Genomic DNA, 17,500 nt, shown 5'->3' on the forward strand with positions numbered 1-17,500 from the left:
ATTTACTTGGGAAAGTTCTTGTGTTTTACCATCTGACCGTTCAATGAATATCCCAGTGCCATTATTTTTGGTGTCTGCCGTTGCTGATCCGTCCGTGTATATTCTAACAGTCTTCTTTTTGGGTAATTGTCCACAATATGCCGTATTACAGTTTCCAAGTATGGTTTATCTTCTGGTTCCTTATATATAGTGATAATATCTGAACTTTTGTTTCTGTTCCAGGGTGGGCAAAATGATGGCTCAATTTCTTCAATGTGTATGTCATTCATGTCGTTTTCCTTTTCTAATTTACTCGCTGTTTCAATGGCGCTTATTATTTTCATTCTTTTTCTAGTTTTAGATTTGGTGTGTTTGTGGAGTGGTTGTGTAGGGTAGGCTTTCATCTTACTAAATTGTTTAATTATTTTATGATTATTTCGTTCCGTAAAAACTCTAGGCCGCACAGGGTGTCCATATGTACAATAGGTGTGGATTTAATTCCACCTGTGATTCTTCGAAGGTTTTGATTTTGAACTTTTTCCGTGTGCACTTGAGCATGATCATGTTCCCCCATGCTGCCATACATATTCTAGGGTTGATATGACATATCCTGGGTATGTTTGTAGTTGTATGTTCATGTTTGCTCCCCAGCTGGTGCCAGAAAGGTTGTTCGTGATTCTGGAACTTTTTTTCTGGCATTCATTAATCTGGTTTTTCCATGCGAATTTGGTATCAAAATGCACTCCAAGATATTTTGGTGACTGGCCATTTGTGAGAATATGATCTTCGATCTTTAATTTCATTGTTTGTGTTTTGGGAGATGATATATATTGTTTTTTAGCATTGATATTCATGTGCCACTTTTTAGTCCGTCGCTCTAGACGTTCTAACAAAATTTGCAGTATTTCTCATGCCACTCCAAGATTTTTTTCAGAGCTCAGTAGTGCCAGGTCATCTGCGTACATTGAAGTGTTTACCTTTTGATGTCATTCATAAATTTAAGGAAAGGAGTTGGTAATGGGACACAACCTTGTTGCACGCATGTCGGATTGTAGCTTGTTTACTTTTGTTCCTTGTACTTCACCTCTAGCAGTTCGATCACTAAGGTAGGATGAATGAGAGAAAAAAAAAGAAACGGCTGAAAATTTTCACAATAAAGTAACAGTAAGTAGTCCTTCCGAGCCACTAGACCAATGGAATCGGAATTTATTCCGGTTTCTTTTGTGAAATGGACAATAACAATTGCTTGCTACCCTTTGGTTATGACGCTAGTCTATTGCAAACTACTCTCCGCCAGATCAAACAGGCCTCGCTACCCAATCACTGCTGGATGGGGAGGTGGGGGAAAATCTCGACTTCACCCGGAATCGATCTCAGTCCCTTTGCTTGTGAAGCAAGTGCTCTACTAACTGAGCTAACGGGAACACCCAAATATTTTCACAATGACAAGCATATATTATTCTATTCTCAGATGACGAGATGTAAGAAATCAATTGGCAAATAGCAAGTAGTAACGTTTGATTTTTAAAAATACAAAATTCAAATTAATTACAACTAAACGTGTTCAAAGCACTTTACAAAGGGGCACTGACAAACAGCAACACGTAATATGTAGAACCAGATATAACGCCTGTTAGGCGATAATATTTATATAATTTTTCTGACAGAGACAACACTGGTGACGGCCAGGTACTCATTGTACACCTGAGTACAACGAGAGAATGTGAGTAAAGAGCTTTTTTTTTAAAGGACTCAACTATGTACCCAGCGAGGCTCGAACCCAGGACCTTCCAATTCGAAAGCGAGTGCCATAGCACAAGACCACATAGCCGCATATAAATGAATAGATATATTAACTTTATTCATCCATGTGGCTATGTTATTTTATTACAAAAACCATAAAATTATAAGAAACGGATGCAAAAAAATAAGGAGGTAGTAAATGGAAATATTTCCAATACTGAGATATAATCATTTGATTCGTCCTCAACATGCGCCTCAATCAACGTGCAGCTATGTGGTCTAGTGGTATGACATTCGCTGGGGTCCTGGGTCCTGAGTTCGAGCCTCGCTTGGTGCATAGTTGAGTCCTTGGAGAAGGCTCTTTACTCGCATTCTCTCACCGTACTCAGGAGTAAAATGAGTACCTGGCCGTTAACAGCGTTGTCTCTGTCCGACAAAAATTGTAACATCACCAAACAGGCCCCGTCCTAAATGTTAAATGTTGCTGTTGGCCAGGGACCCCTTGTAAAGCGCTTTGAGCACATTTAGTGGATATTGCGCTATATAAAAGCTCAATTTTCTGTTTACATATTTTGCAGGCCTGACAGCCAAATTAACTTATGAGCTTTCTTTAACTACAGTTTTCATTGGTTTGAGAGTATTTCCATTACAACAGTTTGAATTACCAGACTCGTAAATAAGTAAAACACAGCCTATAGTTATAGTTTAAAAAATTGACATTCTTTTCCTTGTACACAGAATATAATGTTGGACCAAGGGGTTTAAATGATGAATTCTGTGCTCTTACCAAACAGTAGGTCGGTTCTCTCCCTTCCTCAGAGGCAATCATGAAAACGAAGTCTTCACTCTCCCACCCTGCCCAGCATAACAGCTTTTTATCTGATGAAGATAAGATGGAAAAGTACTAAATCAAATAGAACATTACTGTTTCACACCGCAGTAAACTGCTTAGTCTGGAAAGACACGTATTTAATAATTTGACCAGAAAACGTGACCTTCAAACATCGACCGATTTAAATAATCCTCATCTTGGCAAAAACCATCAAACCTGCGACGTCGCAGGTTTGAGGGTTTTTGCCAAGATGATGATCATTTAAATCGGTCGATGTTTGAAGGCCACGTTTTCTGGTCAAATTTATGAAATACGTGTTTTTTCCAGAGTATGTCAGTGAACTGATCTGTAAGAGCTGTAAATTAACGCCTATTTCGGCGTAATGAGGTTAACACAACGATGATTGACTAGTTTATTGCATCAATAGTTTATATAAAAATATTTACAAAAATTCAGATGGTCGGAGAATAAATTCACAAGTATAATCTATATTTTTTCATTGTTTTAATTGCAAACATGAAATATTTTCCAGATACACCAATAATCTTCTCGTTCGGTCAAAAAATTACCTTTAATTTGTATCTAATTCAATTTTTTTTTTAAATGTAAATGTACTCATAATAAAATTCATTATTTGATCTTGCTTTGAGGTTTTTCACCATCAATATTTAAAGTTATATGATTTATAGATGAAAAAAGCGTGTCCTAGTCAGCATTTTAATGAAGGTCATGGACTAAGCCTGTCTTGTTTTAAGACGCTAATCAAACATTTAGGCTATGTGGTCTCGTGGAATGACACTCGCTTTCGGATCGGAATGTCTTGGGTTCGAATCTCGCTCGGCGCATAGTTGAGTCCTTGGAAAAGACTCTTTACTCACATTCTCTCACCCTACTCAGGTGTAAAATGAGTACCTGGCCGTTAACAGCGTTGTCTTTGTCCGAAAAAAAATGTAATATTATCGTCATGTTTCGTCCTACATGTTAAGTGTTGCTGTTGGTCAGGGACACCAAGAAAGCGCTTTGAGCACATTTAGTGGATACTGCGCTATATACAAGCTCAACTTTAGGTCCTTTCAGCACAAACGTTTTACAACAGAGCGTCGTGCGGACTGTCATATAACTCCCAGCAGTAGTTTGATAGGAACATTGAAGTACATGGCAAAATTAAATTGTAGGGATCAACGTGCACATAACAGCAGGTCTGATAACCGAACGCAATCATTGAGCATTTTTTTAGCTTTTTTATATAGCGCAATATCCACTAAATGTGCTCAAAGCGCTTTACAAGGTGTCCCTGGCCAACAGCAACATTTAACATGTAGGACCGTACATGACGCCTGTTAGGCGATGTTACAATTTATTCGGACAGAGACAACGCTGTTAACGGTCAGGTACTCATTTTACACCTGAGTACGGTGAGAGAATGTGAGTAAAGAGCCTACGCCAAGGACTCAACTATGCGCCGAGCGAGGATCGAACCCAGGACCTTCCGATCCGAAAGCGAGTGTCATACCACTAGACCACATAGCCGCACAATCATGGGTTTGATTTAATGGTGTTGTAATGGACACAATATTGCGTTGGTTTCAGAATATTTCCATTACAACAATGAGCCCATAACAAATTGTGTGATCAAGCCTTTAATATCTAAAAAAAATAACTAGAGCTTTTATGTAGCGCAATATCCTTTCAAAGCGCTTTGAAAAGTGTCCCTAGCTAACAGCAACATTTAACATGAAGGACGGTACATGACGCCCGTTAGGCGATATTACAATTTTTTCAGAGACAACGCGGTTAACGGCCAGATAGTCATTTTACACCCGAGTACTGTGAGAGAATTTGATTAAAAAGCCTATTCCAAGGACTCAACTATGCGACGGTCAGAGCGCGACTCGAACCCTGGGCCTTCCTATCCAAAAGCCAGTGCCAGATCACTGAACCACATAGCCACACAAATGTACATGCAGCTTGGGATCCTTTGTGATAAACTCATTGTTTTAAATCTATTACAGAATACAAAGTATGTAAAATTATTAACAGCATTTTTTGTAAAGGTAAAAGTTATAATTATTATTATTATTATTATTATTATTATTATTATTATTATTATTATTATTATTATCATCATCATCATCATCATCATCATCATCATCATCATCATCATCATCATCATCATTATCATCATCATCATCATCACAGCCGTTTATTACACTAGAAATCTTTCACTTTAGTTTTCTACCGCCTCACCCCCAATGGGGACGACCCACCGTCGATGACGGGGAGACCACCGTGTGGTTACGTCATAACAGATGTCCAGAACGTGAGAACTGGCCAATATTTATCCCTGCCGGTAGAATGCACCGCTTGGATTTCATTGTCAGTCAGGCTATAGGACAGATTTCGTAAAATTGTTCATTTTTACACTGCAATTGCTGACCATACACTTCTTCTATATTTTTCTATTTTATATGGATATAACGGCCACATTTTCATCTTCAAGACGCAATTATTTTCATTGATATCAAGAAATGGTGAGTATACTTTATTCTTTCTTGAAAAAATGTATATTTTTCTATTTAAAATTAACCTGAAAAATATTTTTAATTGTTTAAAAAATTCAAATTAATGTTATCTGAGTTTTGTTACCCTAACACATGATATTAAATATAAGAGTAATAATCTACTTTTAATATAGCATTTATTTCACCGATTTGTAATGACCGGTTTTTGCACAATGAATGTGTAAACACACCTTGTCTAATTCTTTGTTGGCTAACAAAATAGTCCCGTATTCAGACAAACTCCAGAGACATAAGAACACGAGTCCAAGTGTGATGATAACGTTGTTGTTGTTGTTGTTTTTGTTGTTTTATGGTGATGATGATGATGATGTTGATGATGATAGCGCAGTAATAGTAGTAATCGTAGTAGTAATAGTAGTAGTAGTAGTAGTAGTAGTTGTAGTGTTAGTAGTAGTAGTAGTAGTAGTAGTAGTAGTAGTAGTAGTAGTAGTAGTAGTAGTAGTAGTAGTAGTAGTAGTAGTAGTACACACACCCACTCGAGAGAGAGAGAGAGAGAGAGAGAGAGAGAGAGAGAGAGAGAGAGAGAGAGAGAGAGAGAGAGAGAGAGCGTGTGTGTGTGTGTGTGTGTGTGTGTGTGTGTATAAAACTCATGTACGCACATTTTATCACGGAACGATTTTTATTGCATTGAACTTTGAACCTATAACTTTCACACCGATTTGCCATTTCGTCTTCACGATTCGCACCTTCCCTCGATATTCTTCTACATCGAGAAAAGCGGGTAGATAGATATATTATGACATCATCAAAAAGCGATGTAATCAAAGGTGGCGGATGATTGTGTAACATCAAAAGCCCGGTGGACTGCGCTACAAGGCCGAACATTCGAGGGGATATGTGATTTGAGTGGGAGGGGCTTATTTGACTTTGCCGATGACCGACTGGTGGACGATTGATATTATAATTGTCTTTTTCAGCAGCCAGTTGGAAATGGGTAATTGTAAACATCTGATTGGCGCTCCATGGAGAGAAATCAGTTTGGATGTCATGGGATGAAATTGCTGGAGAGATGGAGTAAATTTGAAATGAATTGAACGTAATTTGGGGCGTTGTCTAGGTGTCAAGTAAGACTCTCGCAGACCGGTGCCGGTGATAAATCAACTTTTTTGGCCGCAAATGCTACAGTAAACTTCTTTCTCTATCTTATTTTTGCAAAAAATATTTCAGAGTGGGTATATAGGCGGATTCCATTTTGAATAACGGGCATTTAGAACTATAGGAAAATTATTACGTTATTATTATTAGCAGGCATCTAGGCGATCACTATCGTATTATTACTAACAATCAATAATATTATTACAACTCTTATTATTACAATTCTTCTTCTGATTATTATTATTATCATCATCATCATCATCATCACCATCATCATCATCATCATCATCCTCACCATCATCATCATCATCATCATCATCATCATCATCATCAATATCAATAATAACTAATGATTTTTTTTTCTTTACTCAGATGAATGGTCATACTGAAAACAAGCATTGTCTCAATGCAAATGGACTCTGCCGAATAAGCTGTGAAAGGGCTCAAATGAGATATGTGGTTGAAAAACATTTCATGCAAACTACTCCAGAATTAGCAAGTGAAGTTCCACCGGTGAAAAAAAGAAAACAGAACGTTGGTTGATTAATTAGATGCTGTTTCTATGACATGTAACAATCAGCTACCCCTTAAAATAATCGTGAGGTTTTACGTATGTTAATATAAAGTATAAAAATGTGTTAAGATCTATACAAAGTTCAGAGGAATATTTATAACTTATTTTTACCTATGATTGTCAATTTATTTTGAAATAACAGTTCATTTTGATTATCTGATCATTAATCCTCTCCCACCCCCCCCCCTTTCCCGTCCTTTTCAATGCGTTTATCACGATTTTTTATTGTCAAAAAATGGATATTATTTATTATTATTATTTTATATTATTATTATTATTATTATTATTATTATTATTATTATTATTATTACTATTATTATTATTATTATTATTATTATTATTATTATTATTATTTATTATTATTATTATTGATAATAATAATAATATTGTTATTATTACAGTGGTGATCAAGAGTAAGATAAATACACTGATATTATATGATTATTACTAGTCTTAGTATTACATCGATATCACGTGTTTCAACTGATTCACAATGATCATTTCTGTTATCCACGATGCTTCGGTTGATCAATAAGCAGACCATTTTCAACAAATTTCCATTTTAAATAGTATTAGCTGTCTGGTCGGCGTCCTTTTTTTTTTTTGTCGCAGCACTGGAGAGAGAGGAGAGAGAGAGAGAGAGAGAGAGAGAGAGAGAGAGAGAGAGAGAGAGAGAGAGAGAGAGAGAGAGTAAGTGTGTGTGCGTGTGTGTGTGTGTGTTGGTGTACATAAAACTAATTTATGCAACGTTTTACCACGAAATAATTTTCATTTTACCACCTCAGTTTGATCTCTCATCAGTTCTCTCTGACAACTGAACTTTGAACCTATAACTTTAACACAGCTACGTCATTCCACCTTCACGATTCGCACCTCATCGCGATATTCTTTTATGTTGACTCGTGGTACAGTCAACGGGGTTGAGAGAAGAAGATAGATATTGAGTGACATCATCAAAAGCGATGTGATCAAAGCTGGCGGATGGTTGTGTAACATCAAAGACCAGTGACTGGTCTACAAGGCCTATCATATTCGTGGGTATGTGTGATTTGAGTAGGAGGAGCTTTCTTGACTTTGCTGATGACCGACTGGTGGATAATTGAAATTAGAATTGTCCTTATTCAGCAGCCAATTGGAAATGGGCAATTGTAAAAAGCTGATTGGACGCTCCATGGAAAGAAAGCAGTTTGAGGGACATAGAAGGAAAGTGCCGGAGAGCGTGGAGTACTTACTTACTTAATCCTCTTCGGGCCTTGAGGCACATAGGGCATCCACCAGACATCTCCATTTTTTGCGATCGGCTGCTTTTGCGGTGGCTGTATTCCAGGACAGGCCTGCTTCCTTTAATTCTTTCTCCATCGTCCTTCGCCAGGTTTCTTTGGGTCTTCCCCGCTTTCTCTTCCCATCTGCTGTCCAGTACAAGGCTGTCTTGGGAAGTGACCCTTTTTCCATTCTGGCCACATGACCCAGCCAACGCCATCTTCTTCTTTTTATTTGGCTATCAATGCTAGTGCAGTCAGCTTTCTTTAATAGATCAACTGTTCTTATTTTTGTAGGCCAAAATAAATTAAAAATTCTTTTTAAACACTTGTTCTGAAAGGCTTCTAGTTTCTGTATTAAGGAGGATGTCATTTTCCAGCTTTCACTTCCATAAAGCAGTACACTTAAAACATTGCTCTTGTATATTTTCAGCTTTGTCTTTCTCATTATTTGCTTTGATTTCCAAAAGTTTTTCAGCATGCCGAAAGCCTGGTTTGCCTTTTGAATTCTGTGCTTGATATCGTGTTCTGCATTTCCGTCGTCTGTTTTGGATCCGAGGTAGGAGAACTCTGTTACCTCTTCAATTATATGTTCATCTATCCTAATTTCACTGTCATGTTTTGGATTCACCCTTATGTACACAGTCTTATCGAAATTTATTTTCAGTCCAATTTTCGAGGCGTTCTTGTGTAATGATTCAGTAAAATTCTTTATTCTTTCTTTCTTTCTATTTTTAATTCCTTTCTGTCAGGGGGACATATAGGCGAATTCCATTTTTTTTTAAACGGGCATTTCGACAGCTATTTTAAAGAGAAATTATTGCGTTTTTCCTAAATTAGCAGGCGTTTAGGTGATAGCCACTATATTATTTTCATGAAAATGATCATTATCATCATTATTATTATTATTATTATTATTATTATATTATTATTATTATTATTATTATTATTATATAGTTCAGATCTATACAAACGTCAAAGGAATGTGTATAACATATCTTTTCCAAAGAATTGTCAATTGCTATTATTGATCATGTGATCAACAAACCCCTACAATTCGGTGATCACGCATTTTTTTTATTGCTGTCAAAAAAGGATATGGCTGTACAGGTGAGCCGATATCTCAACAATGCTTCATTACAAAACGACTTTGATTATATATTTTTACTCTGTGAATATTGATGATTATTGCAGTATTTCTCATTTATTTGTATAAACTCAGATAACTATGTAATTTTTGATTATATCGTTTGAAGTAATTAAAATTTCTGACCCATTTTTATGGTTATTTCCTATAAAATCTAATCCCAAATGATCTACTAAAATTATATCAAATAAAAGTATGTAAATCACTAGTTATGACTCTAAAATATATTATTGCTACATCTAATAGCATCTTTACTACATTACTTTGAACTTGAGAAAAAAATCATCAAAATAGGAAAAATTGCTCAGTCTTCCTTTCGGTACAGGCCGTGACTCGCCATCTGTTATAAACCAGCGTCCGGCAAAATTTACCTGTCGAACTAAAGTGAAAGCAGTAAACGGCTGTGTCATCATCATCAATATCATCATCATCATCATCACCATTATCAGCATCATCATCATCATTATTATTAATATGCTTACTATCTCCCTCTTTGAGAAACGGGTTGCAGTTACTGCCGATCGGTGCCATAAACATCATCCCATCACCTCGGAGACATTCGATCTCTAGAGATGATCTTCGCCATTCGTCCTCGCACAAATCCTAAATGAAATAATAATATTGCAGTAAAGAAAAAATAAACAAAAAAGAAAGATAACAAATTCAATTGCAATAGACTAGATAGAAAATTTCTACTTTAAATATCGGTTGATTACCCCTAATCGTACGTCGTGTTATTATTACCCCTAAATCAGACGTCGGGGGTAATTTTGATATTCCGTAGCTACATTATTATATTATGGTAAAATAAAATAAAATGTTAAAAACAAAAAAAACGTGAGCTTTTATATAGCGCAATGACCAATAAACGTGCTCAAAGCGCTTTACAGGGGATCCCTAACCAAAAGTAACATTTAGAACGAGACATGACGCCTGTTAGGCGATATTACATTTTTTCGACAGAGTCGACGCTGATAACGGTCAAGTACTCATTTAACGCCTGGGTACGGTGAGAGAATGTGAGTAAAGAGACTTTTCCAAGGACTCAACTATGCGCCGAGCGCGGCTTGAACCCAGGAACTTCCGATCCGAAAGCGAGTGTCATACCACTAGACCACATAGCCGCACAAAAAAAACCGATCCCTATCCGTACGTCGTGGGTAATTTTGTTACCCCATGCCAAAATGTAGTCAAATCAAAAATTAAAAATGACATTCAACTTATCAGAACATGTCAATCAAGAGGGATGGCATGGCTCAGCGGTACGGTCTTTGCTTCGTACCCGAAAGGTACCGAGTTCGATCACCCGCCTCTGCTCTGTGTGGCCTTGAGCAAGTCACCTAGCCCCAGCTCAATTTGCGGCGCGTGGAGAGAGTTCCAAATAGAAGGGGCAGCATTAGAAAAGACCTATCAGAAAACTTTTTGAGCCTTTTTTTGGGGAACAGTTAATCGGAAATGTGATCACTAGATCTTAAAGTTCTGGAAGGAGACTACAATGAAATAAGGTTGCATAAGTATGAAGGAGCAGTTTTGTTGACACATGTAATGCGAAGAACAGCAATTGTGTATTTGAGTCTTAATTCAACAGCAGGTAGCCAGTGAAGTGACAATAACATGAGTGTAATATGATCTCTTGCCCTTTTTCTTTGACTGATCCTAGCAGAATGATTTCGGATTCGCTGAATACATTGTCTCAACTTTTAATTCCGTATCATGATCTTCAGTTCAAAATCCTTCTGTTCTTCCAAAATAAAATTGAACACGGAAAAAAGTGAAATATTTTTGTTGTCTTTTAAACAAAAAATATTACTATCTATAATCAATCGTTTTTGTAACGTAACCGCTTTTATTCCCTGTTATTTTTAAATTTTTCCTTCAAGTGTTAAATGGCATTAGACATTTTAATGACCAAAGAGCTTTACAAATTTTAACACTACATTATTTATTGTCGTATAATTCTCCAAAGCCATATTACTAGCCAGGGCGGCCTGATGGCCAGAGTTCATCGTGGCCAGATGTCGACTTCTAAATGGCCATAGGATCTCACCTGGCAAAACACTCACATCCCCTTGAAAAACTCATCGGTTTAATTTTTTTTAAAAACATTCGACTAAACAAAGGCAAAAACAACAACTTTAAAAAAAAAAAAACTCTAATAGATACGCGATTCTTTGTTTGGCCAATTTTGGCCACGCACGCTTTGTATTAATTTCTGACGCATCTTTTCTATTCTTTTCGTTTGATTGATCTCGTACGAGTAATAGGATTCAATAATCTGATGTCACGTCCGCCTAGCAACGAGCAGCTTGGTTCTAAACAAAGAAAATCTGTACTTTCTGTTCTTCATGCTGGTTAGAACTTTTTCACATGTCATGTGATCAGGCAGAATGTATAAAAGTAAAAACATGGTCAGATTTATAATGTTTTTCTCCTCTGGATACACTTTTATGCTCCTCGGAGAAGTATTTCATAAGGGCGTCCGCCATTGTTCCGATAGTTTAGAACCAGTTACTAAGTTACTATTAGGTACACCAAACCAAATTTTGAGTTAAGAAAAAACCAAAAAGTCTATGTTTCATCACATAGTACTCAATTTTCTAAGAAGTTTGATACCAAAATGAGCCCTCTAACTCAATTATTAAGGAATTTACGCAATATTGAAGATTCGAAAAATATGCGCCTTCGCGCAACTTGCTCCGGTGTCAACTTTGCGCTATTGTAAAATGAAAAGTAATCAAACCACATACCTAAAACTTGCTAGACAGACAGACAGCAACACAGGGAACACGCCTATTTTTTTCCAAGCATATTAAAGAACTTTATTTTACTTTTAAAAGGTCTTGAAAATGGCTCCGAAGCCAATTTCACATAAAACGACAAGGGAGGTAAAAAAGAGCAATTTGAACGATTTTAAAAAATTCATTAAAAAATAATAAAAACATGTACATATTCATGTGATACATCAAATTAAAGTTCATTATCCATACAATGACAAAATGTAAATAGCCAAAGTATGCAAGCCACACATTGGTCATTAAAGAACATGAAGCAAGACTGAAATAATGAAATCACAAAAATTTCACCTAATAAAAAAACTCACAAATATGCAAAATGTCAGGATATACAAATAAAACACTTCATACGTACAGCATGAATAACGTACAATTCAGAAATAGTATGATCTCCTTAGTAAAATAAATTAGATAACTTCAGCAGCTTCAGACTAAGCTATGAAAATTGAGAGAGAAAAATAATCCGAAACCGGAAATCACAACAAAAAAAAATGCACATTAAATCATTAATGCTTGAAAAAGAAATTAAACTCAATCAGGCTATATAACTCTTCGCTTCTTTGATGGGTTCTCAATGTCACCAGAAACAGAATTTGATTTTAAAAAAGACTTTAAAGCATCCAACATAAAATCAACATCACCAAATCTTAAACTCCTTCCGCCCGACATACATTTATGAAAACGTATTTCACTCTTCAATATATCTTTTATCTTTGTCATTGAATAATTTTCAACTCTAAGCCTGTCAAATAAATCAATTACATCTTTATCTGTTCGACAGGGCCCACCGTGTAATTCAACATCTCGTTCAACCTTGGAAATATTCTCCATATCCTTTATCTGCTTATCAATCTTCTTCTGTTGATTCTCTACAAATTTCAATCTTATATCATTATCTACTTTATCTTTTAACATCTTACTCTCATTTCGCATTTTCTTCCCATGCTTTCTAGCTACTTTGAACATGAGCCCTTGCTCTTCAACAGACTTTTTAGATAAAAACGATATTGTTTTATTGCGTTTGACAGCATGAATGGTGGACCGATTATGGAGTGATGCATTTCTCCTTTTACTAATGTCATAATCGAAATCACCAAATGCACTCTCACCAACCAAATTTGTAAGAGGACAATGGCTCAATGTTCTTTTCATTTCATCACTGACATGAGCATAATAACCATCATTTAAAAAATCTTTCAACTGTCTCTCAGTAACAGAAGAAACATCTTTGCATAATATTTTTAACAAATCAATCATTACAACATTATTAAATTTGTCAATTTGACTATGTACCATATCAAATGCAGGGGATTTGGAAAAAGGGAGAGCATCTCCAAAAACAGATGTAAAAGAAATATCAAGTAATTCAGAGGGATCATCAGCCCATTTCTTAAAACAGTCATGCATCATTTGAACATACATAAAAAAATCAGTATACTTCACTGTATTACTCTTGACAAGAAACCAATAAGGCGAAGTGACTTTTAAACAAAATAGGGCAATACAACAAACCAATGACATTAACCTTAAATCTTGAAGGTCATGAGTACCACTCTTAATCAATAAATTTGGGTTATCATGTAAAATACCAGAAGTGAAAAAATTCAATAAATTGTCATGGTGGAATAAAATAGAAACAGCAGCTTCAAAAAAGCAATTAAACCTGTTGGACTTAAAACTAGGAATGGAACAACATTGTGAGTATCAGAACAAAAAGTAATCCACTGTGGACGACATCCATTTTTCTGGTCACCCCTGGGACCCAACAAATTACAAGTACATCGAATTATTCTATTTGTCGCAGACTCTGAATCTTTGCTAAAAAATGAAAAGGCCCCATCTTTGTCCCTTCCTAAATACTCATCGTCCTGAGTGATCAACTTTCGTTCAAAAACTGACAATGTCTTTTCAAAGGCAGAACTAATTCCTAATAGAAAATGTGCATTACAATGCAAAAAACTGATCTGAAGGGAATCTCCAAGCTCAGCGTTTAGTTTATCTGTAAATTTACGACCAAAAAGAATATTGGGCGCAGCCCTATCAGACATGACACTAGTAATTTTAGAAAGAATTTCTCTTAAAATAATATCAGGAGAAATGGAGTACACATCTTTATAGCAATCAACTAAATTACTAATAACAATCATAGCAATATCCAAAAGAGTGTCAGAATTTTCAGTGGCAACAGGCAAAAACCCCAGATAAAAGGTTTCCCCACTATCTAAAGTGAACTGATGTCCCACTATCTTTTTCTGATCTCTTGATGTACCATCAAAATGAAACGTAGCATTTTCAGATTTTAAAACATTTTCAACAGTTTGCATATTTGAAAGGACAAAAGCCTCATCACACATGTTTAAAACTGTTTGAGCACAAGGTAAATTTTCAGAAAATACATAATGAAAAATATTGCTTGATACAATATCAATTACTTTTTTTACATTTTTAGCTGAGACACCTGTCTCACAAACTAAGGCGATGACAGCTTTCCTGACATCATCAGAATATTCATTATTTTTAGAATTTTTAATTTTAATTTCAAATGGATTAGCTTCTAAATTTTCATATCTGATGATCTCTTTCTGTAACTCATCTGTAAGGTATTTATTTTTTGACTTCATTTTCTGTAAGGACAAATCTTTCTTATTTAAATCACTGTGTAAAACAGATATAGTTGAGCAATAATCTTTACAAATTTTGTCATGCCCAGCTTTAATTTCTTTTAACTTTAAATCTTTTTTCTTTAATTCAGCTTCAAACTTTTCTTCTAATTTAGACACAGTAACTAAAGCTTTATCCTCAGCTGAACTAAGTTTCTCTTTCAGTCCTTTTACCTCCTCCAGTAGAGAAAATTTCTCCGATTGAATATCACGTAGTGCAGATTCAACAATTAGAAGTTTTTCATTCAAAGACTGAATCAAATGTAACTGGTCATCTTTCAGCTTTGGAGTAGTTGGAGTTGGACTAGATCGTAGTGGGGTGGGTGGGCGAGGCGTAGGGTGCTCTTGTAATGGCAATGATGAAGGCTGTAGATGTGAGGGTGGTTGTGGAGACGAAGAAAGGGAAAATTTTGATAGCAGAAATTGCTGAAGCCTTTCAGGATGTTTGGTCTTGTTGCTCCTGAGTCGTTCATACTCTTTGAATGTTTTTTTTAGGACACAAAAAAGTTTAGAATTGATGCTCAGTCCAGATAAATGACAAACCCATTGAGCCGTTGTGTTTGAACTTAATCCCATATCCCTCCTGGAAAGTTCAATATCAATAACTAATCCGTTATCGATGTGTTTCAAATCCAGTGAAGATGCAGGCGGAAAGGGCAATGAAGCACGGGTGATGCCAAAACTCGACAACTTATCCGAAATAAAGTCGAAGTCAACCCCACATTCCAGGAACGACAGATCATGCCGTTGCATGCAGAATCTCTGGTAAGCACGCTCCACTGCATGCCTTATCCGTGATCTGTGTGATGCAAGGTCTGGGGATATCCGTAGAAGACAGTCTTCAATCTGAAATCAAATTATTTGAAAAGATGAGACAATGGCAATACAACACAATTTTACATTGTCAATTGTTACCTAACTCTGTACCTTTCTCGTTAGCAATGCTTACTCATATGTACAGTGAATCCCACTAGGCACTGAAATGCACCAATACCCCTTCATATGATCCTCACCGATTTCTTCCTGTAACAAAAACTCTTAATCTTAGCCAGCAAAAAAAAAAATAAAAAAAAGCGGTCAGAGAACAACTGTCTTGACTTTGCTCACTTCTTGACAATGGATGATCACATAATAGCTTTGGGAAACTTCTCTGAAAAAAACGTGATTACATATAAATGACGAAATAAAAATATAGTCACCTCCTTCCAAGATTTTTTTGATGAGCAGTTCTCCGATTCCTGCTTCAAAAAATAAAGCTGTACAAGTAACTTCTGGTTCACTTTTATTGGTGGCAAATCTGGTCGTCTACCTCTCCCAGATACCAAAAAGGTATTTTTTAACCCTTGGTAAACATCATCTTCTGAGGAAATATATCAAAATGAAAATTACTAATTTTATCATTAAAATCAAAATCTTCCTTACACAAACATTGAAATAGATACACGTTATTATTATCCCCAATAAATAAAAAATACCAAACAATAATCTGAATCTGATGAATAGGCAATAATTACAACATGAATATGAAAAAAAAAAAAGTCATTTGCCATGGTAATAGCTAGTAATAATAAGTACCAGGCAGTCTGGTAGCGCACAATTAATATTTGATCTACTGAAATTATATTGAAGGATCACAATAGTCATATAACTTTATAAACAAATCAGTCCACATCCAAATTATTGACAGGGGTCTGAGCCCATCCAAAGCAAAGTTTCATAACATAATTTTTTTAAAAAAAAGCTTACTATTGCTGTAAAGTCACATACGCCTCTATAATAATAATAATTAATGATAATTTCTTAACCAATAACCTTAGAACGCATTCGAACTAAAACAAAACTAATGTGAATCTCGATAAGTTGTCCGCAATGGACTCGTCCGAAACCTGAATTGAGTGTCCGCCATTTTGAAATCAAGATTTCATCGCCACAAAAGTCTAGTGTATTAAGATGACAAAATACAGCTGTATTATTCATTAAAATAAAATTTAGATTGGTGTCATATAAAATTAGATAACTGATTAAAGTCTTACTGGTATTTGTTTAGGGGAAAATATAACATAAAAAAATACAAAGTGCCACAAAGTTCCCAGTTGCTGGATACGAGGGAATACCGCAAGTGAAAGAATTTTAAAAGACACTGCGTTTACGATTTTGACAAAAAAAAACTAACTAATATAAAAAAAGCAATATTTTCAATGATCAGAAAGTAGATTTCAAACATATAACTTACCTATAATGAGCTTTGAATCCATTCTTGAATGAAATCAATCAATCAATCACACCTTGTTTACAACTAGTCGCGAGTCGACTAACGTCAACTCGGCTCCTTCGTTTGAATGACTTCGCCGGGCATGGTCGTTCTTTTTAAATAGCCAGCTTGCGGACGCTGTTCCATAAAATAGTTTCGAATTTTTACCATGAATAGAAAATTGAATACTTTTTCATTTCATGTAAGTTTCGTTTCAATGTTCTCATATTTCGGCATTTTTTTTGTCAAAAACTTCAAAAAAAATCGATTTTTAGAGAGGAATATGATTTTATACAATATAAAATTATATACCAAACGAAAGAGAATTCAATTCTGCTTCAAATAACACCATTCATTTCCCGATCTCATAAACGGCGCTCGCAAGACATCCGGTTGAAAAAGATGAGGTCATAAAAACTGACCGTGAGCATTCCGACCAACCGTTTTCTACACATTTTTATTCAAATCTATTAATATTACTTATTGAACAAAACCATTTTCTTTTTTCCCTATCATAAAGAAAAAAGGATGATCTTTACAATGACACCAAGTGTAATGCATACATTTTACACATTATTTGAGAGTA

At 35.6% G+C, this 17,500-nt stretch overlaps 2 protein-coding genes across 2 annotated transcripts in view; both read right to left on the minus strand.

The window, feature by feature from the left end:
* LOC144972078 (uncharacterized) overlaps window positions 1-17,500 on the minus strand; it is a 131,441-nt gene that overhangs the window by 22,163 nt on the left and 91,778 nt on the right. The window contains exons 8-9 of the mRNA XM_078913167.1: window positions 9,694-9,814; window positions 2,510-2,601 (exon numbers count right to left, since the gene is read on the minus strand). Of these exons, the coding sequence (XP_078769293.1) occupies window positions 2,510-2,601; window positions 9,694-9,814 (213 nt within the window). The remainder of the gene's footprint in view (window positions 1-2,509; window positions 2,602-9,693; window positions 9,815-17,500) is intronic.
* Window positions 13,608-17,046, minus strand: LOC144971041 (uncharacterized). The gene is made up of 3 exons (XM_078911364.1): window positions 16,897-17,046; window positions 15,863-16,023; window positions 13,608-15,509 (listed from the first exon to the last, which is right to left on the minus strand). The coding sequence occupies exons 1-3, from the start codon at window positions 16,916-16,918 to the stop codon at window positions 13,608-13,610; spliced, it is 2,085 nt and encodes a 694-aa protein (XP_078767490.1). The 5' UTR covers window positions 16,919-17,046.

This window comes from Berghia stephanieae, chromosome 4 (assembly GCF_034508935.2).
Source record: "Berghia stephanieae isolate SIO BIC M18660-M18661 chromosome 4, UCSD_Bste_1.3, whole genome shotgun sequence".
Classification (NCBI taxonomy): Eukaryota; Metazoa; Mollusca; class Gastropoda; order Nudibranchia; family Aeolidiidae; genus Berghia; species Berghia stephanieae.

Excerpts from the sequence above, each read along its gene's own strand:
- LOC144971041 (XM_078911364.1), bottom strand. The coding sequence starts at position 16,918 with ATGGATTCAAAGCTCATTATAG. Across the intron at positions 16,024-16,896 it reads GGATTCAAAGCTCATTATAG|AAGATGATGTTTACCAAGGG; the intron begins GTAAGTTATATG and ends ATATTTCCTCAG. Across the intron at positions 15,510-15,862 it reads CAAAAAAATCTTGGAAGGAG|ATTGAAGACTGTCTTCTACG; the intron begins GTGACTATATTT and ends ATTTGATTTCAG.